This window comes from Mobula hypostoma, chromosome 19 (assembly GCF_963921235.1).
Source record: "Mobula hypostoma chromosome 19, sMobHyp1.1, whole genome shotgun sequence".
Classification (NCBI taxonomy): domain Eukaryota; kingdom Metazoa; phylum Chordata; class Chondrichthyes; order Myliobatiformes; family Myliobatidae; genus Mobula; species Mobula hypostoma.
In genome coordinates, this window is record NC_086115.1 from 48,332,249 (window position 1) to 48,359,200 (window position 26,952).

The 26,952-nt window shown below is 40.2% G+C and overlaps 1 protein-coding gene across 3 annotated transcripts in view; it reads left to right on the forward strand.

The window, feature by feature from the left end:
- Positions 1-26,952, forward strand: part of c19h10orf90 (chromosome 19 C10orf90 homolog) — a 233,506-nt gene that overhangs the window by 141,551 nt on the left and 65,003 nt on the right. For all 3 annotated transcript variants that reach the window (XR_010020935.1, XM_063071199.1, XM_063071201.1), the window contains exons 5-6: positions 2,403-3,540; positions 19,413-19,627. Coding sequence is in view for 2 of the 3 variants with exons in the window: in XM_063071199.1 (XP_062927269.1) it covers positions 2,403-3,540; positions 19,413-19,627 (1,353 nt within the window). In the remaining variant the exon portion in view is untranslated. The remainder of the gene's footprint in view (positions 1-2,402; positions 3,541-19,412; positions 19,628-26,952) is intronic.

Below are 26,952 nucleotides of genomic sequence, written 5' to 3' on the forward strand. Positions count from 1 at the left end.
AGAGCTTACTCAAAATTATTTAAATCTCTCTAAAAGTGGGCTTTTGGGCATGAATATAAAGGTCCAATCGATCATTCATGAAAATGAAAAGCAAGTTAGGACATACAGAATCAAAACAAAAAGAATAGTTTGGATCTGAGCCAACACTCGGCCACAAGTGAACAAATTGGCTGAAGGTTTTCCACATGGCTGCATTTGGCTAATATTAGTTTGCAAGAAGACCAAAAAGGTTAAAGGGGAAGAAACTTAATGTGAAACGATTGAACAGCTACGAAACTCTCAGAGAATTTCTGGATGTCCTCATCATTTATAGCCTACGTCTGCAACAGGTAAAGGCGGACCGTAACTAAAGTAGTACAGAACATTTCTCAGTTTTTTCACCAGGTCAACAGAGACAAAAAGCTGGGGTGGAGGCAAATGCCAAGTCTCTTTCAGGCTGTATAATCTACAAAGTTCCTGGATCCATCCTGAAGATTAGTGGAAGCAGAAGAGAAGTGAAGATAGCAACTCCTCAATCTGTACAGACACTCACACCCCTGCAAGGCTCACCTGAATACAATCTGTGAGCCTACTGGCTTCCTGGCTCACTCTCTCTGCAAACAGTTGAGCAGAATGGCTGAGACCAGAAACATAGTACAAGAAAATGCAGCACTGATGTCGAAAATCACTGTGAACTGAAGCAATTGTCCATTGTTCACAAATTATATGCCACATTTTGCCCAAGTAATCAAGTGTTTGATCATTAAGAATCTGGAGAAGAAAACACACTGTGAATGTCTACCAAACTTCCGTGTTCATATTCCTCACAAATGGGTTTTTTCAAGGACAATCCCAGTCGGTGTTCTGACCTTACAAATTTGTATATATTGTATGCATTATGAAGTTTTGATTGGGTAACCTAAAATGAAAAATATATATAAAATAATGAGATAATTAGCAACTAAAATAATTGCAGGATATTTTGCTTTAACGTTCTTTTGACTGATATCCCATTGCAGAACTGTGCCCATCTTTATCCAGTTTTATATCATGCATTTAAATTGTGGTCAACACTTACATACACTTAATGTTACTCTTAAATTATGACAATCTGCACAGAATAAGAATATTTATCAGACAGTGGATCAACCTTTGTCAACCCTGCATCTCAGAGATAAGTATACCTCAATATTTGACTGATTGAGTGCAGTGGTCCATCTAGTTACAAAGCACTAAACATTTTGGTATATTCTGGGAGCATTTAAAATTAAATGTCAATTGCATCCTACTCAAACATCTTACAGAGATCAGCATGTGTCTCTCTTGTCTGATGCAAAATACTGCTGCTTTGGTTTGCCAAATTGAAATGAAAAGCAGTAGCTGTGCTGCAATGCGGAAATAGCATTGCTAATGTTGCAGTAAAAGTATCATTAGTCCAAATGTGGTGACAGGTCAGGAGCAATCTTTCAACTGCACTGGTGATCTTCTTCTGACCAAAAAGCAACATGTATCAAACTTGCCATTTTGTTATCATCAAAATAAAACTCGTGAATTTGTTTTCCCCTTCTGTTCGGTTGACAACTGCAGCGTCTTTTCTCCTCCAGATTCCGAATAATCATAAACATGATTACTTAGGCAAAACATAGCAGACAATTTAAACAATGGACAATTGCTTCAGTTCATCGTCGCTTTCTACATGATGAAATATTGCAAAAGCCTGAAGAAGAAAGGCAGGCACTCTGAATTTCTCAGCTAGTTCCTCACAAATGAGATCAAGGAAAAATAGTAACATACTTTTTGTATACCTGCAACTATAAATCAGAGCACATTACCTTTAAAAGACGAGTGCTTAAAATGTATAAAGGAAAATTGATGAAGTAAGAATGATTTAACAAATGCAGTGTACATGATATGCAAATCATAAGACTTGATATTTATACTTGTTAGCCACTTTTGGATGTATTCCACTGTTACTTAATTTCTTCCACAATTATATGGATTACTAGATGCATTAGCAGATACAAGGTAATTAAAAGGATTACGGGATGCACTGGTCCCCCTATCTTTCTGCTATTTCTCCCCTGTTGCAACATTAATAATTGGACAGATTATGCCTCAAATTATATATAATTCAATTAAATTACAGCCAAGTAGTTTGACATGTGAAAGGGTAATTCCTTGTAATTGAATGCCACCTAGCTGAACAAAAAGAGCCTCTACAGTTTTAATTTATGGGTATTGTGTTCTTTAATGGGATTGAAACACTAAAACACTAATAGCCATTTTCTTTCAATGAATAAGATTTAAGCTAGAAAATATTTAAGAAACTTAGTGCGCTGTACAGAAAAAAGAAGAAAGTACTAAAATTATCTTGTTCTTATCATGATACTGAAAATAAATTCATTTTTTTTACTTTTCTGCAGCATGCAACATTCAGCAAAGGAAGAGAAAATAATCCATCATCTTTAATCTCAGTGATAATCAGAGTGGAAGCAAAAAAAGATCGCGATGTTTTGCCTGATTGTTTCCAGGATTCTGAGGGTGAAGGCTCTCAGGAATCAATAAAATACCCAAACACACGACACACTACACCATTGACAATGCCAAATGTAGAAGGTATTCCTGAGTCCACAGTGCTTTGCAGCAAAAATAAAACCTTGAATAAATCCAGGAATGGGTTTTCTTCCATTACAGTTACTGCCCGAAGAGTGGTGAGCCCAGTTAATAAACTTCCTAAGCCAACTCTCAGTGCTTCTTCGCACAAGAATAATTCAACTCAGCATCAGAGATCAATGAACGTCCTGAAAAATTTCAAGAGTTCTGAAGATATTGTGTGCATTCTTTCTCTGACAGATAACATTAATGAGTTTCCATGTAACAGATATACTTTTACAGAAGAGAGTTCCCAGTCTCAGTCAATGTTATTTTCAACAGGAGATAGAGTGAGCTCTTTAAAAATTAATAGCAAGCAACATGATACCATGGTACCAAGCAACAATGAAGACAAAACCAATCTCTCTTCTCAGCTCTTTCATCCTGTTGTTTCCTTTGTACATTTCATTGTCACACCACTGTATTTTAACAGTACTTACCACTTAGACAAATCTCTTTTGGTTGATCTTTGCTCTCTTACAAATGACAATGGATCTGCATTGGTACAGAAATCATCTCTGTCCTTAAGACTAAGCTGCACTTCTGCTAACTCATCAGCAGATGGCGGTGATGGCATGTTTAAATTAATTTCATTCATCGGAAGCACCAAACAGGAAGCTTCTTACATCATGTTCGATAAGGAAATCCCAGATATATCCTCCAGAACCAGAGATATCAGTCTGCAACAACCATCAGCTGTCCAGAAAGTGTCTAAGACTGCATACCAATATGATGGACATTTATGTTTGGGTGGAAAAGAAACACTAAGTTCACCCAAAAGGTCTACTTACCTCTTTATTTCTCTTTCAAATATGAATAAAGGAACAAATGATTTTATTTTGGGACAGAAGCGTAAACCATGTCGTCATGAAGTACAGTGCCCATTCTCTGACCTCATTAGGGAATCAGGTATGTACAAGTATATTGCTTTCCTAAAACTATATGGAGTGGTAGAAGTTCTGCAACAGATGCAATTTGGTAATTATATGCAAAATGCACATGATTTTGGTCTGAGCACATAACACTTTGAGTTCCCAATCCACTTGAATTTCAGAACCTTCGTTGATCTTGCTGTTTAAACAAAAAATATTATTTTTCTCATAAATAAGAATGGTAGCCAGGTGCAGCTTTAATACTGTAAACATATCATGCCTTTTTGGCAGGTGTGTACAACTCCCCATCTGTGAATAACCTGACATCCTAAAGATGAAAACTGACTTTAAAAACTATACTGTGACCAATTTTTAAGATAATTTCTTAGTAAATGCAAAATCTTTCAGATTTTACCTAATAATTGCTGTGTACCTAAGGAAATTTGAAGAACTTTCCCAGTTGATGGATCCTTACTACATTGACCCCAGGGCCATGGCTAGTTTTGTGGATGGAGCCTGATGAGGGGGAACTCATCAGGTAGGGTTGGTCAGTTGATGGAGGAGATCCTGAGAGGCAGGGTTTATAAACATTTTGAGAGGCATAATATAACTAGGAATAGTCAGCATGGCTTTGTCAAAGGCAGGTCGTGCCTTACAAGCCTGATTGAATTTTTTGAGGATATAACTAAACACATAGATGAGGGCAGAGCAGTAGATGTACGTATATGGATTTCAGCAAGGCATTTGATAAGGTACCCCATGCAAGGCTTATTCAGAAAGTAAGGAGGCATGGGATCCAAGGGGACATTGCTTAGTGGATCCAGAACTGGCTTTCACACACAGGCAAAGAGTAGTTGTAGACGGGTCATATTCTGCTTGGAGGTCAGTGACCAGTGGTGTGCCTCAGGGATCTGTTCTGGGACCCTTTCTCTTCATGATTTTTATACATTTTTATAAATGATCTGGATGAGGAAGTGGAGGGATGGGTTAGTAAATTTTCTGATGACACAAAGGTTGGGGGTATTGTAGATAGTGTGGAGGGCTGTCAGAGGTTACAGCGGGATATTGATAGGATGCAAAACCGGGCTGAGAAGTGGCAGATGGAGTTCAACCCAGACAAGTGTGAGGTGATTCATCTTGGTAGGTCAAATATAATGGCGGAATATAGCATTAATGGTAAGACTCTTGGCAGTGTGGAGGATCAGAAGGATCTTGGGGTCTGTGTCATGGTCCGGTCCATGAAGTCCGCATTCCAGTTCACGGTCTGATCCATTGACTCTTGCTCCAGGTTTTCCTGTCTACCCTGTTTCTGTTCCTGTTGAGCTCTAATTGAGACAGCTGATGCTCGTTGGGGCTGGCTGCATAAATACCTCCAGAGACCAGGGTGCGGCTGCTGGATTGTTCTTGTCCTTACTCCGTGTATCCCTTCCCCCGCCTTCTGTTTCCTCGCCTGAAGCCTTGCCTTGTCTTGCCGGTATCTCTGGCCTCGCCTGAAGTTCTTGTCTCGCCTTGCATTGCCTGAAGCCTTGCCTTGTCTTGCTGGTAACTCTCGCCTCATCTCGCCTGAAGTCTTTTCTGGGAGTCACCCTGAACCTAGCTCCCTTCCTGTCCCTTGCCTCCGTCGGGTAAGCCAGGCCAGATTGCCGTTACTCTGCTATGGGTCCTGTCCCTTCCTGTCCCTTGCCTCCGTCGGGTAAGTCAGGCCAGATTGCCATTACCCTGCAGTTGGTTCTGTCCCTTCCTGTCCCTCGCCTCCGTCAGGTGGAGAACTGCACCCTGCTCAGGAATGCCACGCCCTGCCCAGGAGGAGCTTCAAGACCCCAAGCTTCGAGCCTCGCCCCAAACCAAGCTTTAAGACCCCAAGCCTCATGCCTCACCTCAGGTCTCTAGTCTCAAGCCTCACCTCAGGTCTCTGGTCTGAAGCCTCACCTCAGGTCTCTGGTCTCTAGCCTCGCCTAAAGTCTGAAGACTCCAGCCTCGTCGTGCCTGCCAGCCAAGTCACGTCCTTGCCTAGTTCTGAGGTTCGAGCCAGAGGCAAGACCCAGGTTCTGGGTCCTTGTCCAGTCTCTGGCTCGGAGTCCAAGCTGGGGCTCCTAGCTCTCTTGTCCAGTCCTGTTCTGGGTTCCCGGTTTTTGTGTCCATGTCCTCACCCTCACCCTGTATCCTAGTCCTGTCCCTAGTACTTCAGTGTCTGTGTCTTGCACTTGGGTCCGTTCCCAGTCACCACCTTATGACAGTCTGAGTCCATAGGCACTCAAAGCTGCTGAGCAGGTTGACTGTGTGGTTAAGAAGGCATATGGTGTATTGGCTTTCATCAACCTTGGGATTGAGTTCAAGGGCCGAGAGGTAATGTTGCAGCTGTATGGGACCCTGGTCAGATCCCACTTGGAGTACTGTGCTCAGTTCTGGTCACCTCACTACAGAAAGTATGTAGAAACTATAGAAAGGGTGCAAAGGAGATTTACAAGGATGTTGCCTGGATTGGGGAGTATGCCTTATGAGAATAGGTTAAGTGAACTTGGCCTTTTCTCCTTGGAGTATGTAGGATGAGAGGTGACCTGATAGAAATGTATAAGATGATGAGAGGCATTGATCGTGTTTCTCCCTAGGCTGAAATGGCTAGCACGAGAGGACACAGTTTTAAGGTGCTTGGAAGTAGGTACAGAGATGTCAGGGGTAAGTTTTTTACACAGAGAGTGGTGAATGCACGGAATGGGCTGCGGCGATGGTGGTGGAGGTGGATACAATAGGGTCTTTTAAGAGACTTCTGGATAGATAGGTGGAGCTTAGAAAAATAGAGGGCAATGGGTAACCCGAGGTAATTTCTAAAGTAGGTACATGTTTGGCACAGCATTGTGGGCTGATGGGCCTGTATTGTGTTGTAGCTTTTCTATGTTTCTATGATTCTAACTGGGTCTTGAACTCGTTTCAAAGATGTGGGGAACAGAAACATATGATTTTGAGTATGATTCACTGACATATATACTACCCAGATTATTTGAGCTGGTTGTTCCAATTCTACTTTGATTGTAATGGCCTAACCTTGACCCTTGTAAATTTCAAATACAACTGCACCAAAACTTCCATTGAAGAGTTTATGGTTGAAAATGAAGTAGTTTCTTTGGATATAAAAGAATGAAAACTCCAACTGCTGAAAGACTGAAGTAAGGGCTGAAAATGTAGGAAAGATACATTGTCCCCATATTAGAACAGAGACTAAAATATAGATTTGTATTCATTTACATCATATATTTCTTGAGGTTATAGAAAAATGCTTTATTGACAATGGCACCAATACTTCTGATGTTAAAAACGCAAACACGAGGAATTCTGCAGATGCTGGAAATTCAAGCAACACACATCAAAGTTGCTGGTGAACACAGCAGGCCAGGCAGCATCTCTAGGAAGAGGTACAGTTGACATTTCAGGCCGAGACCCTTCGTCAGGACGGACAAAGGGTCTCGGCCCGAAACGTCGACTGCACCTCTTCCTAGAGATGCTGCCTGGCCTGCTGCGTTCACCAGCAATTTTGATGTGTGTTGCCTGATACTTCTGATGTGTAGATTTTGTTGCATCATAGGAAATGAAGCAGAAAGTTTGTGGAGGAGAAGTTCCTACGAACAGCAGAGTTTGACTGAGGGATCAATACTGGTTTAGGTACAGGGCAAACACAATTTGAAAATGATCTTCTATCTCCTCCAATAGATAAGACCTTACATTAACAGTTAATCCAAAAGACAGTGCTGCATCAGTGTGGAAAACCATCTGCATTGGAATATCACTCTGACATGCACTTTGAAAACTCAACCCTCTAACTTAAAGCCAAACATTTCTCCATTTGAGCTGCAGATGAAACTAAAGGGAGAATAGTTTGATACTGTAGATTTTCCACATTCAAGATATCCAGATGTTGATATATTAACTGTACAGTATATTTTGTATTTTCTGTTTCATGTGTGATATTTTCACTTGTCCACTGTATCACACGCAAAATTGGAGGAACTCAGCAGGTCAGACAGCACGTATGGAAATGAATAAACATTTCCAGTCAAGACCCTTACCAGGCCTGGAAAGGAAGGGGAAGACGCTAGAATACGTAGGTGGGGGTAGAGGAAGGGGTACAAGCTAGAAGATGATAGGTGAACAACAGGAATTCTGCAGATACTGGAAATTCAAGCAACATACATCAAAGTTGCTGGTGAACGCAGCAGGCCAAGCAGCATCTATAGGAAGAGGCGCAGTCGACGTTTCAGGCCGAGACCCTTCGTCATGATAGGTGAAGCCAGGTGGGTGGGGGAGGTGGTTGAAGTAAGTAGCTGGGAGGTAATAAGTGGGAAGGGCTAAGAGCTGGAGAAGAAATCTGATAGGAGAAGAAAGTGGACCATGGGAGAAAGGGAAGGAGGCGCATCAGGGGGAGGTGATAGGCAGATGAGGAGAAGAGGTGAAGGACAGAGTGAGAAAATAAAGAAGAGCGAAGGGGAGGAGAAAAATATCAGAAGTTGGAGGAATTGATTTTCATTCCCTCAGACTGGAGTCTATATAGGCAGGATATGAGTTGTTGCTCCTCCGACCTGTGAGTGGCCATATTGTGGCAGAAGAAGAGGTCATGGGCTGAGATGTTAGAATGGGGATGGAAATAGGAATTGAAATGGTCGGCCATCAGGAAATTCCACTTTTTGCGGATAGAGAAAAAGTGCTCCACAAAGTGGTCTCCCAATCTACGGCGGGATTGTATTGTGATTTCTTTGCGCACGTTTACAATATTAACTCAAACTTTGAATGAATATACTAAAAAGTTAATAAAAAGTAGATACCAATTTTGAAAATGCTTAATCTTACAAATCAATGTTGAGTACCAACTGTTGAATTAAATTTTCAAATGTGAACTAAATTTTAAAATTTTAGCACTAAGGACACTGGTTTCAGGCATTTGATTCTGATCCTTTAATATTTTATTGAGTCTTGTTCTATTATTCATATTGTAAATTATATAATTTAGACTAGTTGCCTGTTATCCCTGTATTACAATTTGGCTAAAATAATTGAGTTCAGGAACAATAATATTAGAAAAAATTATTTCCTCTCAAGATGATTGTGAATTAGAGTTCTAATTGTGAGTGGCATTTGAAATTGTCTACCTTCACTAGAAGATTTAGCATGCCTCAATTGAAAGTAATGATTCTCACCAGAGGATTTGAGGAGTTGGCAGTTAGTTATGAAGTTACTTCATTCAGAAGAGAAATGAGGAAGTATATGAATAGGATAGAGCTGGATATAATTGGAATAATTACAGCAAGATGTTCAAATGCTTTATTGAATTTCATATAGCCTATGTCCAGGAAAGAAGTGGAAAAAGTATTGAACTCTGTGGGGCAATGTGTGAAGAGCGGTGCAAGCAAATTTTTTGTAATTTAATTTGTTAGCCTTTGCGTAGTGGTGAAAACTATTTCAGAATTTTGAATCAGAAAATTGAATAGGTAACTTAAATTTGAATTGAACCCTGAGAGGTTGTTATGGAGATGACAGTACCTTTATGAAATTTATTAATTATCTGGATGGTGCAATACATCCAATGTTTGAAGATGACACAAAACTTGAAAGTAAAGAAGTAGACGTATACACAAATGAATATAGATAGACTGAAGGAATGCCTTGATACAAAACAGATGCAACTTAAAGAAATGTCAGGTAAATAAAGATAAGTTATGAAGAACATGGTATAGTTTTAAAGTGGGCTTGAGAACAGAAATCTTTTGCTATGGGATGTCAAATTGGTCAGCCTGTTTACAAACCAGAGAGAAATTCATGGTTTTAGAAATAAAGTCTTCAACTGCAAAGACATAGTTTAATGCTCAATTTTATAAGATATTAGATGGGCCCTTGCTGAAGGACTTCAGCTACTATACCTTCTCCTAAGAATCTTTGATTTTATTCACTCCACTACTATATGTTTGCCACTAACAAAGATTTAGATTCTGGAATCCCCTTGTCAAACGTCTTTGTTTTCCTCAATTGTTGCACCCTTGGACTTATTTTTGGTCCACGTTTTTGGTCATTTAATATGTGATCAACATGATCAATATATTCTGGTAATTGTTTGGTGAAGAAGCTGTAGGATACTTCATGTTATTGAAAATATATAAACAAATAATTTTTGCTACTTTCTTTCACAAAATTGCTTAAATGCAAAATATTGTTACATGAAATACATCTCAATGTTGTGAATAACTTAGAGACATATTTAGACAATTAGTTAAAGAAAAAATACGATTAGATAGATTAATTTCAGGTTGTCCGATTTGTTGCTAATGAGATGCCACAAAAAAAATAATTACTTGATTCTCAATTCTTCACAACTGACATGAATTGGATGAATATAGAACATAAAACATAGAATGTAGAACATTACAGCTCTGTACAGGCCATTCGGCCCACGATGTTGTGCTGGCCTTTTAGCCTACACTAAATTCAACATAACCCTTTGCTCCTACATAACCCTCTATTTTTCTATCATCCATGTGCCTATCTAAGACTTTCTTAAATGCCCCTAATGTGTCTGCCTTTACCACCACACCTGGAAGGACGTTCGACGCAGCCTCCACTCTGTGTAAAGCACTTAACTCTGACATTCCCCCACCTCCCCTTCATTCTTTCTTCCAATCACCTTTGTGTGTCCCCTCTATAGCCATTATTAACCATTCTTGTCCTGGGAAAAATCCCTGGCAGTCCACTCGATCTATGCCTCTTACCAACTTGTACTTCTATGCTTAGTCACTTCTCAACCTCCTTTGCTCCGAAGAGAAAATCCCTAGCTCACTCAATCTATTCTCATAAGACATGCTCTCTAGTCCAGGCAGCGTTCTGGTAAATCTCCTCTGCACCCTCTCTAATGCTTTCACATCTTCCCTATAATGAGGTGACCGGAACTGGAGGATCAAGGATCAACTTTATGCACCCTATACATTTACAGTACCGTGCAAAAGTCTTGGGCACATATGTATTGCTAGGGCGCCTAAGATTTTTGCACTGTTTTGGATTTGTTAACGTGGAATGGAGTGTAGTTTGTAAATTTGGTAGGAGAAAAGGATGCTCAGAGTGACGAGGGTGAAGCACCCCAGGAGGGGTGTGGGATAGGACCAGAGAAGGAGTGCCAGTGTTGGGAGGGGGACGCGGTTGCAGACACACCCAGCCCTGCGACATCAGGAAAGGTAATCTGATTCCAAACAATTGGTTTGTTGATTACTACAGAATGTCTCTCTGGTGCTTCCTGTACCCCCCCCCCAACTTCCCCTTTTCTCAACCAGGATTCCCCCCTACCTGCCCTCTTCCCACTCTCAGCGCACGATAGAGACCCATATCAGAATCAGGTTTATTATCACTCACATACGTCATGAAATTTGTCGGGTTTTTTTTGCAGCAGCATTACAGTGCGATACATAAAGTTACCACAGTACTGTTCAAACATCTTCGGCTCCCTAGCTATATATATGTGCCTAAGACTTTTGCACAGTACTCTACATTGTATTAGGAATTTGCTGTGGTGTGCTGGTGTGACATGCAACAGAAAACAACAATATTCAACAATTATAAAGACTAAAGAATGATATAAAAATAAACTTAGAGGTTAATGTATGGATAGGGAATAAAATGTGCATAAATACATAAATACCAGCATGTATTTACAGTGTAAACAGCTTTATAAAAAGTGGTTCAAAGTGTTTACAGTGTAGTGCAGTGAATGGGATAACGGATAGAGGTGGGTAGGGGGTCTTACTGGAATTGTTGTTCAGATTAACAGCCTGGGAAAAGAAACTTTAAAAGTAGCATGAGGTTTTTGTTGTAATAGCCCTGTAGCACTTTCCAGTAGGAGGCTTTTGGAAAAGGCAATTTGCTTGGTGGGCAGTGCCCTCAGTAATTTTTTCTGCCACTTGTTTGTCCTGGACACAATCAAGCCCTGCTGTAGTTTTTGCATATTGTGAGGGGATTCTTTACCAAGCCAGACAGTAATGGCTGATGTGAAGATGCTCTCTATGACGGCAGGAGAGAACTGCACCAGGATGTTCTGGGGAAAAAGGAATTTTACCAAATGTTGCAAGACATACATCCTCTGCTGAGCCTTCTTGTTAAGGAAGAAGATATGGTTCTCCTGCACGGGGTCATACAAAACAACGATGCCCAGGAATCTGAATGTTGAAGCCGTGCTAACTGTAGAGTTGTTGATGATGAGAGGGTGGCGAGGAGAAATGTTTCTCCTGGAGTTGATATGCTTCACCACGGTTTTGAGGGCATTCAGCTCGAAGATGTTGTACCAGGACACTAGCTTGTTTACTTCCTGGTGGTACTTGGATTTATTGCCTTGGGCAATTAGTCCAATGACAATGGTGTTATCCCCAAACTTTATCAGTCTAACTAATGGATCACTGGAGATTCAGCCACCAGTGTGTAGAGAAAATAGGAGAGAGGAAAAAACACAACCCCTGTGTTGACTGTGCGGGATGTGGGGTTGTGCTTGCTGAATCTCACATACTGCTTCCTGTCATAGAGAAAGTTTGTGGTCCACCTGCGGATGGAACTTGGTACGTTAAATTTGGAGCATTTCCCCCACAGAAGCTCAGGGTTGATGGTGTTGAAGGCTGAAATGAAATCAACAAAGAGAATCCTGGCATTTGTACCGGGGGAGACGAGGTGCTGTACAATGAAGTTCAGACCGATGTTAACTGCATCATCTATAGATCTGTTGCCTCTGTAGTGAACTGCCAGTGGACCCTGGGGGCAGCATGGTAGCGTGATAGTTAGCACAACGCTTTATAATACAGGGGACCCAGATTCAATTCCTGTCACTGTCTGTACATTCTTCCTGTGACCGTATGCACTCTGGTTTCTTCCCACAGTCCAAAGCCAAACCAGTTGGTAGGCTAATTGGTCATTGGCCTATGATTAGGCTAGGAGTAACCTGGGGGGGGGTGGGGTGGAGTTGCTGGGTGGCTTGGCTCGAAGGGGCAGAAGGGGCTATTCTGTGCTGTATCTCAATAATTAAATCCAGAAAAAATTGAGTTATGGATTTGAATGGCAGAGCATATTGGAATTAATGTTCACAGACACTAATTGAAGTCTCCCCCTGCATAGCACTCAAAAGTCTCATGATGAGAAACATTAGGTTCATCATTCTAAAATGTTACACCATGCTGCGTCTGATACCAGCAGGTGATTATTTAACGTGGCTGAACGGCTTTAACCTATTCAGTATTCTAATTGAGGAGATCAGGAAAAATGGGTCAGTGCCTCCATTAAAACAGCAAGCAGAGGAATGCCAAACAAACATGCTGCACATTCAAATGCTAATGTCACACATTAAATCTGAAAGACCTTTAAAGGACAACTGAAAACACTGAACTGTTGAAATAAATCAGCACACAGTTCAGCACAAGGGTTCAGTGTTCAAAAATTCAATGATTTGTAGAGAGCCATCTATGAGATGCCGTATATTTCATTTGTTTATGATGATATCACTGACTTTCATTTAATCTTTAAAATAATTGGGAAAATATGTTTGCATATGTTGTCAGAATCATAGGGTTCACATATGTTCAATCAATTAATTCTTAATAACAGCACCAGTGAGTCATCATTTCCAGATGCAAGTTGCAATCAATGTTGTAGCCAAAATTTTATGACTGCGTATAAAATGTGAGAACATTAGCATTTAATGCATGAAAAAAAGGATTTTGAAAAATTGATACAATATGTTGTACTGTCACCTGGCTGCTGTACTGCCCTATAGTGCGGTCAAAACTTCCCTGTTTGAATATACCGTATGTATACTTAAATGTCTTTATACACTAGGGTGATTATAGGTAGATTTTAACATTTATATAACTTCCATTACAGCGTCAGTGCAGAACCTCTACATTCAATGATTCTCAGATTAATTTTCCCTCTTCTAGGGCCTCTACTACTCAGCTACTCACAGCAACCTGGTCAACATCAAGAATTTAATAGATTGGAGTCTTACTTGTGATCTCCAAAATGTGATGCAGCATCCTGGATTTTACTGTCCCACTGTGTTCTGACTGGGGTTATAGGGGTATGGATGGGAGATCAGTAAAGGTAGGGTGGGATGTTATGGTCTCATGATATGCTGGAAACCCAGAGGTGACTTCAGTGAGTGAGTTTTAACTCATACTTTGTGTTATCAAATACTGCTTAGTGTGTCAATGTGATTTCTTGATTTTAACTTCATCAATACAGAGCGTGGAAGCCATGTATCTGTTCTCTAACTGCTTTCAATTCTGTGTTACTTGTTTATTACAGTAACTAGTCACATGAGTGGAGGCATGGTAAAAGCAAAGGGAATAAATTATGTATTTATGCTTATTACGTGGCGGCTTGTAGCTGGGGGCTGCGGAGGTCGTATCTTTGCTGACCGCTGGGATAAGGCTAATTGCTAATAAAGGATCGATATAGGGATTTGACTCTTTGGGGCAATCATTGAAGCCGTGGGCGTGTCATGCAAGTATAACATGCTATGCCAATGGTTTTGTTTTGATTTTGGACCAAGCTTTGGCCGCCACATAAAGAATATTCCAAATATGCATGGAAGCAGTTGGAATTGCCACAAATGAACAAATTATGAGTGTATGTCTGGTACCTAAGTGCTTTACTCGGCCTACATTTGTTGCTGCCTCAGAAAAGCAGCCGGCATATTCAAAGTCGCCCCCACCCACCCATCTGTCAAGCAGCAGACACAAAAGCATGAGAACATGCAACACTAGACTGAAGGGCAATCTACCATGCACATTATTGTGTACCTGCACGGCACCTTCTCTATCACTGTACCTGTATCACTATAAACTGTTATTGCTCCAGCATTTCATCTGTGTTGCTTCTGTTCTTGCTTCTCCTTTGTGCTATAATACCTGGTGGTACATGCTTTCAGGCTTTTGTCTGTTCAAGAAACACACACAAAAAGCTGGAGGAACTCAGCAGGCCAGGCAGCATCTATGGAAAAGAGTACAGATGACGTTTCGGGCCCAGACCCTTTCACCAGACTATATGCTCATTCTGACTGGGGGAGAGGGGTAGAATTGCTGAGGTAGATGGAGTCGTTAATTACCCTTTACTGAGGCGGTGAGAAGTGTATTCAGGCAAGGCTGGTTTCCATGATGAGCTGACCACAACTCTCTGCAGTTTCTTGTAGCCATGGACAGAGCTGTTTCCTTACCAAGCATGATTCAATTCATTTAATTGTCATTCAACCTTTCTTGAATATTCATGTGTACAGCCAAATGAAATAGTGTTACTATGGGGTCAAGTTGCAAAGCACAGTATGAACCACCCACGATGCCTCTCCCCCCGGCCCAGGATCCGATGTTTTGTATAATACATCATAAAAATTGATGACAGTGAAATTTCTTTAATTTCCTGAGGAAATAGTGACGCTGATGAGCTTAAAAACGCAAACACGGGGAAATCTGCAGATGCTGGAATTTCAAGCAACCCACATAAAAGTTGCTGGTGAACGCAGCAGGCCAGGCAGCATCTCTAGGAACAGGTACAGTCGACATTTCAGGCTGAGACCCTTCGTGAGCCCGGCAACTTTTATGTGTGTTACGCTGATGAGCTTTCTTGGTCATGACATCAGCAAGGTTTGGGCCAGAACAGGCTACGAGTGATGTTCACTCCTAAAGACTTGAAGCTCTTATCCCTCTCAGCTCCAGCAGCGTTGACAAATACAAGAGCATGTGCATCACCCCCTCTGTGAAGTTGATTGCTGCCTCTTTTGTTTTGTAGACTTTGACGGAAATGCTGTTGTCATGACAACATGTCACTAGGCTCTCAGTCTCCTTCCTGGACTATGACACATTGTTATTTGAGACAGGGTCCACTGCAGTGGTATCATCTGCAAACTCGGAGATGGAATTAGAGCAGAATCTAGCCGCACAGTCTTGAGTGGGGGGGTAGTACTGAGGATCCAGCCTTGTACTGGAACAAGGGGCCTGCTTGTATACTGTATTATATGGAATCATTATGATGTTTGTGTGAATTTGGCCATTTGAATGTTCCCCAGCATTTAGGCAGGTAGTAAACCAATCCAATTCCATAAGGTCACTTGATATCATGACGTAATTGTACATGTGATGTAGTACATGCAGTAATTATTTTTAGTCTTAACTAAAGTGTTAGCATGTATTTTAAAGCACAAGAGATTCTGCAGGTATTGAAAATTCAGAGCAACACACACAAAATGGTGGAGGGTCTCAGCAGGTCAGGCAGCATCGAAGGAAATGAATAAATGGTTAATGTTTCGAGCTGAGACTCTTCATCAGGGCAGGAAAGGAAGGGGGGAAGATGCTAGAATAAAAGGGTGGAGGGTGAGGAAGGAGGTCAAGGTAGAAAGTGATAGGTGAAGCCTGGTGGGTGGGAGAAGGGGTATGAAGTAAGAAACTAGGAGGGGATAGGTGGTAAGGGTAAAGGGCTGGAGAAGAAGGAATCTGATAGGACAGAAGATTAGACCATTGGAGGAAGAGAAGGTGGAGGGGCACCTGGTGGAGGTGATAGGCAGGTGAGGAGAAGAAATAAGAACGCAAACTACACACACAAGATGCTGGGGAGAGTGGGAAAATGAAGAAGTGTGAAGGGGGAGGGGGAAAATTACCAGAAATTGGAGAAAATTGAAGTTCATGCCATCAAGTTGCAGGTTACCTAGATGGAATATAAGGTGTAGCTCCTCCTACCTGAGAGTCTCCTCATCATGGCAGAAGAGAAGAGGAGGCCATGGACTGACTTGTTGGAACGGGAATGGAGATTGGAATTGAAATGATTGGCTACCAGGAAATCCTGATTTTTGCCGATAGAATGAAGGTGCTTGACAAAGGGCTCCCCCAGTCTATGTTGGGTCTCAGCAATGTAGACAAGGCCTCATTGGGAGCTCTGGATACAGTAGATGACCCCAGAGATTCACAGGCAAAGTGTCACCTCACCTGGAAGGACTGCTTGGGGCCCTGAATGATGGCAAGGGAGGAAGAGAATGGTCGAGTGTAGCTCTTTTCCCTCTTGCAGGGATAAGTACCAGGAGCAAATTAGTATGGAAGGACGAATGAACAAGTGAATTATGGAGGGAAGTCTCTTTGCTTTAATTCCCCAATCTGGCCTCCTCTTACCTCTTCTCCTCACTAGGCTATCACGTCCCCTGGTGCCCTCCATTTTCCCTTTCTCCCATGGTCCATTCTTCTCTCCTATCAGATTCCTTCTTCTCTAGTCAAACCTTTCCCACCTATCACCTCCCAGCTTCTTACTTCATCCCGCCCCCATCCACCTGGCTTCTCCTATCACCTTCTAGCTTGTGCATCTTCCCCACCACCCACCTTACACTGGCATCTTCCCTCTTCCTTTGCAGGTCATTAGGAGTGGGTAATTTAAACGGTTTTCAGGATGGACTAGATAGACCAAAGAGCCTGTTTCTGTGCTGTACTTCTCTATGGCTTTATGAAGCAGGGTCTTGGCCCAAAACATCAACTGTTTATTCACTTCCATAGATGCTGCCTGAACTGTCGAGTTCCTCGGGCGTTTTGTGGGTATTGCTCTGTAGTTTAAACTCCCGGTCTCTTCTGGAGTTTATTAGTGCAGTGACCACCAATTCACATTGATAAGTCACAGTGACACTTCGACGATTTCCCAGTATAACTCAATAATTAGAGAATATATTAAGGTGGAAGACAGAATGCCTAAGGTCAGAGGAATAAAATATCATGCTTTGAATCTCCTGGGCATCAAGGATAGTCATCCCAGGCCACAAAAGCTGCAAAACCCACAGATGCAGAGGAGACAGTGGCTGAAATGTCAAAGTTTCAATGATTTCTGGAGCCCAGAGGGTCTGGAAACTTGTGTGTCCTGCTCAGTGAAAATACTTCGGTTGTTAAGGACTGCTGATAAGCAAAACAAAACACAAGAAACCTGAACGCAGTGCAAAGAAGTCTTGATTGCTGAAACATAGTAATGGCACAATTGCAGACAGGATTTCAAAATCTGGGTTTATGAATGATTCCTCTAAGTAGATGGTCAGCTTGGACTCGTTGGGCCAGGAGGCCTGTTTCCATGCTGTTTAACACTATAATTCTTGGACGTACAGCAGTGTTCATGTGAATATTTGAATATTCCACAGCATTTAGGCAGAGAATAGAACTATTCTTGTAAGCAAATTATGTTTTGGAAATAGAGGATCATATGTAAAATACTAGATAGGACTAAAAAAAGTCTCTTCAGTGGTTGAAGATTTGCTCGTGGAATTATCACATGCTAACTAATCTGGTAGCCTCAAAGAAAGCCAACAATACTGTGTTTCCTGAACTTTTGAAGAAATTGGAGGATTATTTCAATCCACAGCATTTGGAAATTGTATAAAGTAACAAGTTTGATACAAGAATCAAAGAGCAAGAGACACTAAGAACAAATATCCCATGCAAAAGGGAGAATCTGTGGGATGGAGGAGAAAATGTGGTAAAACAATAAGGATTGTAGGAGTCTTTTTACCATGGGAGGTAATACCTGGAGCAGAAAATTCAGCTATCTCCCTTTGGCAAAGTATACATGTAATCTCAAGTTGTACTCTAGAAAACAACTGAAGATAAAGCTGTCAATCCTCTCGAAGACATCCCCCCGACTCCCACACTTGGAACAAAATAATCAAGTTGTACTCTAGAAAACAACTGAAGATAAAGCTGTCAATCCTCTTGAAGACATCCCCCTGACTCCCACACTTGGAACAAGTAGGATCAGGCCATTTGGCTGCTTCGGCTCTCACCTACTCACTTCCCCGCCAGAACAAGAATGAAGTTTTTTTCTTTGGTCCTTGCTCTCCACTCCACTGGCATTTGCATTATTTGCAATTTATGCCATCTTCAGTGGGATTCCACCACCACGCATTTTTCCTGTACTCTTTCCTTTCACTATCATTCTTGATCTGCTGAGTGGTTCCAGGATTTTTCTGTTTTTGAGTTAGAATTCTAGGATCTGCAAATATTTTGCTCAAAGTACTGCAAGTATGAGATCAAATAATAAGCCTTCTTTATTATAATGGATAATGATTAGAATTACCAATGGTTGTAGCCAATTGCAAACTGCAAATTACAAACACTATTGCTTGGTAACAACTAGATAAGGAAAAGAATAACCAATTAGATGGGTGAGTTTAGTATCTTTGAAGATTCTGGAAAATCAATCATGGTCATTGTCCATTCATGTGATTGTTTTCAATAAGAATCTAATCTCTATTCAATTTAACACTTCTTTTATTTGACGGTTTGGCAAATACGGCATCAATCAAGTTTCTCCCCAACTCCAGACTGGGTATTCCCATTCCTGGGCTCAGGCATTGCACCTCTGAATGCTGAAGGTTTGGGCTCCACCAAACTTCTTCCAGGCTTTTCCTGTTGACTGGGAGTCAAGCCTCTCAATCTGACTGATTTCCAGACAGAGTTCCTATTTCCCTCATTCCCTGACTAAAAACACCAAATCCTGCCTAAGCAATCTAGCTCTGTGAAAATATCAGTAAATTTTCCCCTCTACATTCACCAACTTCTCCCCCAACAGCACAACCATGATTCCCTGAGAGTTGGAAGAGGAATTCAGTATGTAATGAAGCCAGCAGGCATTTGGTAGTATGTCACTGTACTTGTGGTTAATTTTTGCATGTCAACTCATCATATCAATTCCCAGAAAAATTGTACCATTTCTAAGTGAACTATCGAAATTTATCTTTTTAGCAGAGGATTGAATTTTCTTTCTGTGACTTAGGTGCACTCTTTCACAGCATTTTCTCAAGAATGCTGTATTTCAAACTGTTTTATGTTTGCTACATATTGACTTGACATGACAGTACTTGCATGAATTAATGTGAGATTTTCTTCACAGCTGATATGAAATTTCCCAACAGTCATGTTGATTTATGGGGAAAGAAGAAAAGCACTTTGAAACAAAGCCAAGAAAAATTCACCCTCAGTATGACGGCAAAGTTTACAGGATCTTCTACTGAAAATGAAGGGGAAGATATTGAGACAGTATCTGATACTGATACAGCGCTCACTACAAAGCATAAGAAAACTTTGTCAGAAGTACTCACGCTGCGGGTAAGATCCTTGAAACCTTGTAAGTGTAATTGGATAGCAATAAGAGAAGAGAAATTCCTATTACAGATGTGGCGTATGTGAAGTTGAGACACAATTTTTGGATGTGAAATATTGAATAAAAAGAAAGACAATAGTATTTTAAATATTATAAGCAGTTTGTCAAGTTAAAGAAAATAAGCTAAAGGAGCTATTTCATTTGCTGAATTGTTTGGGAACCCTCATGCATTTTAGGAAATTACTCAATTGGACCATTAAGTACTTTTTTTCAGGTGTGTTTTACACAACTAAATTGATATTTATCATGTTCTTACAATTACTTTAGCCCTATGCACCTAATGCAATTAGTTTTTCTAAATACACTGTGGGATGAGTTTGCTAAATGAGCCATTGAGACATTCAAATTCAATTTCCCAATATGCATTAAGTCTTCAGTCTGTGTTCCCACCACCCAGGACATGCTCTCTTCTCACTGCTGCCATCAGGAAGAACGTACAGGACTTGCACCACCAGGTTCAGCAACAGATACTACCCCTCAACCATCAGGCTCTTGAACCAAAGGGGATAATTATTTCTTTCTTTTTGGATTTGCAAAGCTTGTTGTCTTTTGCACTCTGGCTGAGTGGCCAAGTTGGTGCAGTCTTTGATCGATTCTGTTATGGTTACTATTCTATGGGTTTTAACCAATTTCCCCCTGGGGTCAATAAAGTATGACTATGACTATGTTTACTGAATAAGCTCACAATAGAATGATTCTCAGAGTTGTATATGGTGGCATATATGTACCTTGATAATAAATTTACTTTAAACTTTGAACTTTGGCATAGAAAGATAAGTTTCTGACAGACTGTAATTGACTTTGTCACTTTAAAGATGTAGTCAGGATTATTGCTCGTGACTGCAATGCAGTGAATCTCAGTGGAAAACAGTAAGTTATTCTGTGATATACTCCACTCACCTTGCCCTTTCCACATACCTCCAGCCACCACGGTGGAATCACCCGCCAATACTCTTTGTTAAACTGTGTTGATGTGAGGTACCATAGGATACCTGATACTATATTGACAGAATTGAGAGAAATAAGGGATGAAAATTGTTGGAGAAATACAGCAAAAAAAATTTGTTTATTCTTTTTAGTTATACATTGGGTTGGTACATATCTATGATATAAGTTTGATGATAACTTAGATGAATGGACCTCTTCTTTTTACTGATTTTGATATGTGGCTGTAATATGTAAAGCAATTTCCCAATATGCATTAAGTCTACCAAACAAAATCAATAATAATTTGATGATGATTAGGCAACTGTCACTGAACCCTCTCAATATCTAATCCTATATCCAACTTGTACAGTTACTGGTCAATGCCTGGATACTAACAGAATCAAGAGTGCAAAGTTGGAGAAACATAAATATCTAAGAAGTTCTTGGTATTGGAACAGATTACTACATAGTATGAAAGTTCAAAAGGACATTTATTATGAAACTATGTATGCAGTCTACAACCCTGAGAATTGTCTTCCTACAGGTAGCCATGCAACCCATTCAAAAAAAGCATCACACATCAAATGTGCAAAAAAAAGAACAAATCATGCAAATAGCAAAAAACAAGTGAATAGTACACAGAATATGAAATAGCAAATGTTGAATCCTTGACACACTCTAGGAATGTTCAGAGTAGTTTAGTTCAGTTCAGTTTAGCGCTGTGTCATTTTTTGACTGTAGGCCGCAGAGCCAGTCAGAGTTGAAGTGCCCCGACCAACGTGGCGCAAGATAGCAATAGAAAAGGTGTAACCAGAAACCAGAAGCACAAATAACATGAGCTGTACGTTCTCTAAAAATGAGTCCAAACCACAAATCATGCCAATCAAATCGTGTCTGAGACCCAAGACTCCTGCGCGTTCGTCCAGCAGCAGCGAGTGACAGGGAGAGGGAGACTGGTCAAATGCTGGCAGAAGGCGCTGAACACCCACTCACTTTCCGCTCTCAATCGCATTGATTTCAATCTTGCTCAACGCTTTAATCACTGAGATCAGCGAAGAACCTACGTGGGTCAGCATGCATAGGAAAATTAGATAAGTGGGAGTTTGGGCACAGGCTGCTAAATTTAGTGTTAAAACATATATTTTTTTTATTTTGCTGATAATATGTGGTAAATACAATTATTATACTCATGGTCTTTAAATTATATGTGCCCGGAAATGATATCACTTACTTCTTCTTTTCAGTCCTCTGCAATTAGACAATGATTTCCCAAACAAAACAATATCAAAGCTACATAGAATGATGTTCAGTTTGAGAAATGCTTGACTACTTGAACCCTGTTGGCCCAGGGCACCAATTGTCAAGGCTCCTCGGACAACATGATCTTAAAAATGCAGAGCCACGTTAGGGAATGTGCAAGGTAATTCGAATGCTCATCTTCTTTCTTGGATGCACATGTCCCAATAACATGCCAGTCCCTGCAGCCCCCTCACCTCAGCTATGATCCCCTCAGCCAGGCTGTGTTCTACCCATCTATAATCCCCCCACCCCACCCCACACTCGCAATATACAGCCACTACCCTTGACATCCCCTCCCCATGTGATGCACAGTCACAGCAACTTCCATCACCATTGCCACTGGCCATCAAAATACCACAAACAAGAGAAAATCTGCAGATGCTGGTAATCCAAGCAACATACAAAAATGCATATGTTGCTCTATCAAAATACCACACTCAATTTCCCCATTCTGCACAGAAAATTTAATCACAACACACACAAAATGCTGGATGAACTCAGCAAGCCAGGCAGTGTCTTTGGAAAAGAATAGACAGCCAATATTTTGAGCTTAGACCCTTCTTGTTCAAATGTGGACCCACTACTTTGTGTAAAACTTCCGTGCTCAAAGCTATTCGCTAACTTTTATTGCTGCACATTTTTGTTTCTCTATGCTTTGAGGTTTGATGGTCTGTTTTTTAAAATGGGGTTTTTTGGGGTTTCTTTGTTTTGTGGCTGCCTATAAGGAAATGAATCTCAAGGTTGTATAATGTATACATATATTGATAATAAATGTACTTTGAATTTGAACTTTGAATTTGCATGTATTCTGGTGTGGATCAGCCACCCATATTGATTGGTAATGTCACACGCAGCCACCTGTGACCAGTTACATATTGCTCCTTGGGTCACTAATCATGCTGACTTCAGGTCAGAGGTAAATAAGAATTTAGTATAAAAGTGACAATGACATTTATGTGTCTGGCCTTACTAATTGAGATCAAATGAGTGTAATTCACTGAGGTGCATGATCTTTACTGGGTTATCATGAGGCTACTCTTTAAGACCTGGGCAGTAGCTGACGTGGTCATCCCCCATTGTGTGCTGTTGTTGTTTGTTCAGTGCTTCTTTATGTCATGTCTGTAAACGAGGCAGATTATTCTGCTTCTTGACATCTACCAAGGATGTTGGAGATGGTGATGGTATAATTATTTAAGCTAGATCTCGAGTAATCAGCCCTGTCCCTGGGAGATGTCTGCCTGCTGCTGCACTTATCACTCACACTTATTGAAGATCTGGCTTTGATGTAGCTGAGGGAGGATGTGGCAGTCTGTGGGGACGTTTGCTCTGGTTAAACAGGAGGTCATTGGGATGGGTTGTCAGCAAAAGGATGAAAATAATTGGTCAATTTACACCTAATAAAACCAAATTGAAACTAATTTTTTATCAAAGTACACATTCGTTCTTATATACTACATTGGGATTCATTTTCTTTCGGGCATTGATTGAAAAGAAAAAGAAATACAATAGAATTTAAAGAAAGATATACATAAACGAACAATGGACGAAAGAAGACAAACTGTGCAAATTTTAGAAAAGCCTTCCGCTTTCAAATCCCTGGGTTCCGCTGTGTTCAGTTTCATTTCTTTCAACTCTCCGCTATTTCAGTCTGTGATATCTATGTGAAAAAGAAGTTTAAAAGTCCACATGGAAAGTTGCAAGGAGTCACTAAAAGAAAATCTTGCATATTCACATTCCATGAGGTGCAGTTGGACTCCCACAGACTTTCTTTTATTTGTCTCCATAATCTCTATTCAATATCCCTTAAGGAACTTTAGCAAAGCAGAATCAAGTGTATCATTTTTCTCCTCCATCTTTCAATCTGCACAATTTGCACTGTAGCCATCAAGGCCACCTACATAAAACCAATGGGGATCCTTTCAATATATACATGTGGGTTCTCAGGGATATCATCACAAGCCAAATATCATTTTGACTTAGTGGAAAGCTATCAAGCAGCAACAGAAGTTTTTTTTTGCAGGCTCTGAAGGAGCAGAAATGCTCTTTTGGGATATACAGTGAGAACTGGCTGCTGCAGGAATACATCCTCCTTGATTGCAAAATATCTGTGGAGAAAACCCCCGTTGTCTTTGGAATTGCTAATGTTCTACATCTTCCATTTGAAATGAGATTTAAGTGACTGAAAAATGTTCTGATTTCTGTTTCAGCAAGGGTGCTTTAAATTCGTATCAATGCTCACTGCCAAAACTGAGATGAAACTTTGTTTACAATTGCACTATAGTATAGTTTAAAGCAGCTTATTTTTCTTCTCACTTTTCAAGCTTTATTGGTATACATTTGTCACTTACATTTTTTTTGTCAGCTGCTGAAACATACATACAGGTAACCAAGATAACTGGATTTCAAACTCGTCATGGCAATTAAAGTGTTACTGGTTGGTTGCTTGATACCTTAGCCCAGACCAGAAGCTTGTCACACCAGCAAAGGTCAACTAAACACAGCTGTAATTAAACACGCCAAACAAGTCTCACTCTTAGCAATTTCTTGTTCCCTGAAAACTGAAGTAAAAATTTGATTACTCAAGGCAAACCACATCCTGTTGGTTCACAAACACCAGAAAATCTACAGATGCTGGAAATCCAAAGCATCACACACAAGCAAAAAATGCAGACGCTGCATTTAATAAAGGAAACTTTAAAAGTACATAAAAGTAATTTGAAGGAACCTGCAGACAATACTTGAGCAAAATACGTTCAGTTATTAAAATGTCCACTGAGTATATGTTCATTGTATTCTGTTGCTGCAGTCCATTTACTTCAAGGTTCAACATGTTATGCATTCAGAGATATTCTTCTGCACATCACTGTTGTGGTTATTTGAGTTACTGTGGCCTCCCTGTCAGTTTGAACCAGTCTGGCCATTCTCGTCTGACCTCTTTCATTAACAAACTATTTTCACCCACAGAACTGCTGCTCACTGGATGCTCCTTTTTTGTTTTTTTGCATCATTCTCTGTAAACTCTGGAGAATGTTGTGAGTGAAAATCCCAAGAGATTTGCAGTTTCTGACATTCTAACTGGCACTAACAACCATTTCATGGTCAAAGACACTTAGATCATATTTCTTCCCCATTCTGATGTTTGGTCCAAACAACAACTGAACCTCTTGACCATGCCTGCATGCTTTTATGCATTTAGTTGCTGCCACATGATTGGCTGATTAGATATTTGCATTAACATACAGGTATACACAATAAAGTGGCCACTGAGTGCATGCAAACAGAAATTGTTCCAGAAATTAAATCAGATAATTTATTTTCAATCTTTCTTGCCATTAATAATAAAACTATTCAAAAATATGAAGACGACTGGGAAATGTTCACTAGCCCTATTAGTGCCACATACTTAGTAATGGAATTCATTTTTCAGCTTTGCAAATAATATTGCTTTTAGACTCTAAAGAAACATTTGATCAAACTTCACACCACCCTATGAATTCTAGAGAATGAAGAAGAAATTGAAGTGTCTGCATTCTCAATTTGCGACATTATATATTGTTAAAGAGTCTGGAGGAAGGTAATGAAATTAAATAGGTGAATGAAGTGTACTTTGTTGATGAATAGAATTGAAACTTATCAGCTCAGCAAATAATATTGCTTCTGAGCCACAAAACTGAATTTCAGAGAATCAAGAAGAAATTGTATGAAGTAAAGTACCAATTTCTTCACATCTAGTAGATAGAGATCTTGTAAGATAAATAAAACCACATTTCTGCAAAAATATATGTTGGTAGAGAAGGCAGAATGATGTAATGAAATTCATAAATCAATGAAATGGCTGCTGTTGATCAATAAATACTTAAATCATATTAATTCAGCTTTTACATAAATCAGATCAGCGCTATAATTTTACTTGATAGAATTGCAAATCTCTGTGCACAACTGGACATCTTGGCTTCACTGAAAAGGTGCTTTTTACTCCTCTTCCTTTTTTGGTCTCCATCGGCATGCATGACATGTAGCTAATGGGTTGCATGGCAACTTTAAAGCTGGTCTCTAAGAGACATGAAAGCAGCCTAGTATGACTCGTTCTTTGATTTATTTCCTTCTTTATATGTGCAGAAATATCTGTCTCTATTTTGCAGAGAAGTAACATGGTTTTGGTTAGAAAATCAGTTTCTAGGAAGTGGTAGGAAGAGAAAACTATTAATCTTTAAGCAGTCTGTTATTTTCTTTAAAGATTAGATAAAAGGTTACCAATACACAAAGTACTAATATTTAGTATTCAATATGTATACCTACATTGGTACAGTTACGAACCCATAATCTATTATTTGTGATCTGACAAAAATATGGCATAAAAGCTTTTGGAATTCTGTGATCATTGTATGCAGAATTTACAAGATCCCTTCTAGAAATGGTTTATCTTTTGTTTTTGAACAGTACAGATAATAAGATCAAGGAAGATCTTCATGATTGCATACTAAAGAGAACCACTATGTGGACAGTTGTATAGGGCAAGGCAGTGAGAAATAGTTGGTACAGGGAGTGGAAAAATCTGCTCACTCATCATCATTGGATTTGGACTATATCAGTAAGGCAACAATAATTTAATGATATATTGGTTAGGACTTCATTCTCTAGAAAGCAGAAAAAAGATTGAGAGGAGATGTGATAGAGTATACAAAATTATGAGGGGTATAGATGGGGTAAATGCAAGCAGGCTTTAACCACTGAGGCTGGGTGAGACTAGAATTAGAGGTCATGGGTGAAGAGTGAAAGGGCAACATGAGGGGGATCTTCTTCACTCAGAGGGCGGTGAGAGTGTAGAACGAGCTGCCAGTGCAAGTCTTGGATGGGGGTTCAATTTCAACATTTAAAATAAATTTGGATAGGATGGGTATGCAGGGCAATGGTCCGGGTGTAGGTTGGTGGGATGAAGGAGATTAATGGTTGGGCACAAACTAGATGGGCTAAAGGATCCATTTATGTCCTGTAGTGTTCTATGACTCTAGGTGCTATACTTAATGGATTAATCATTTGGAAG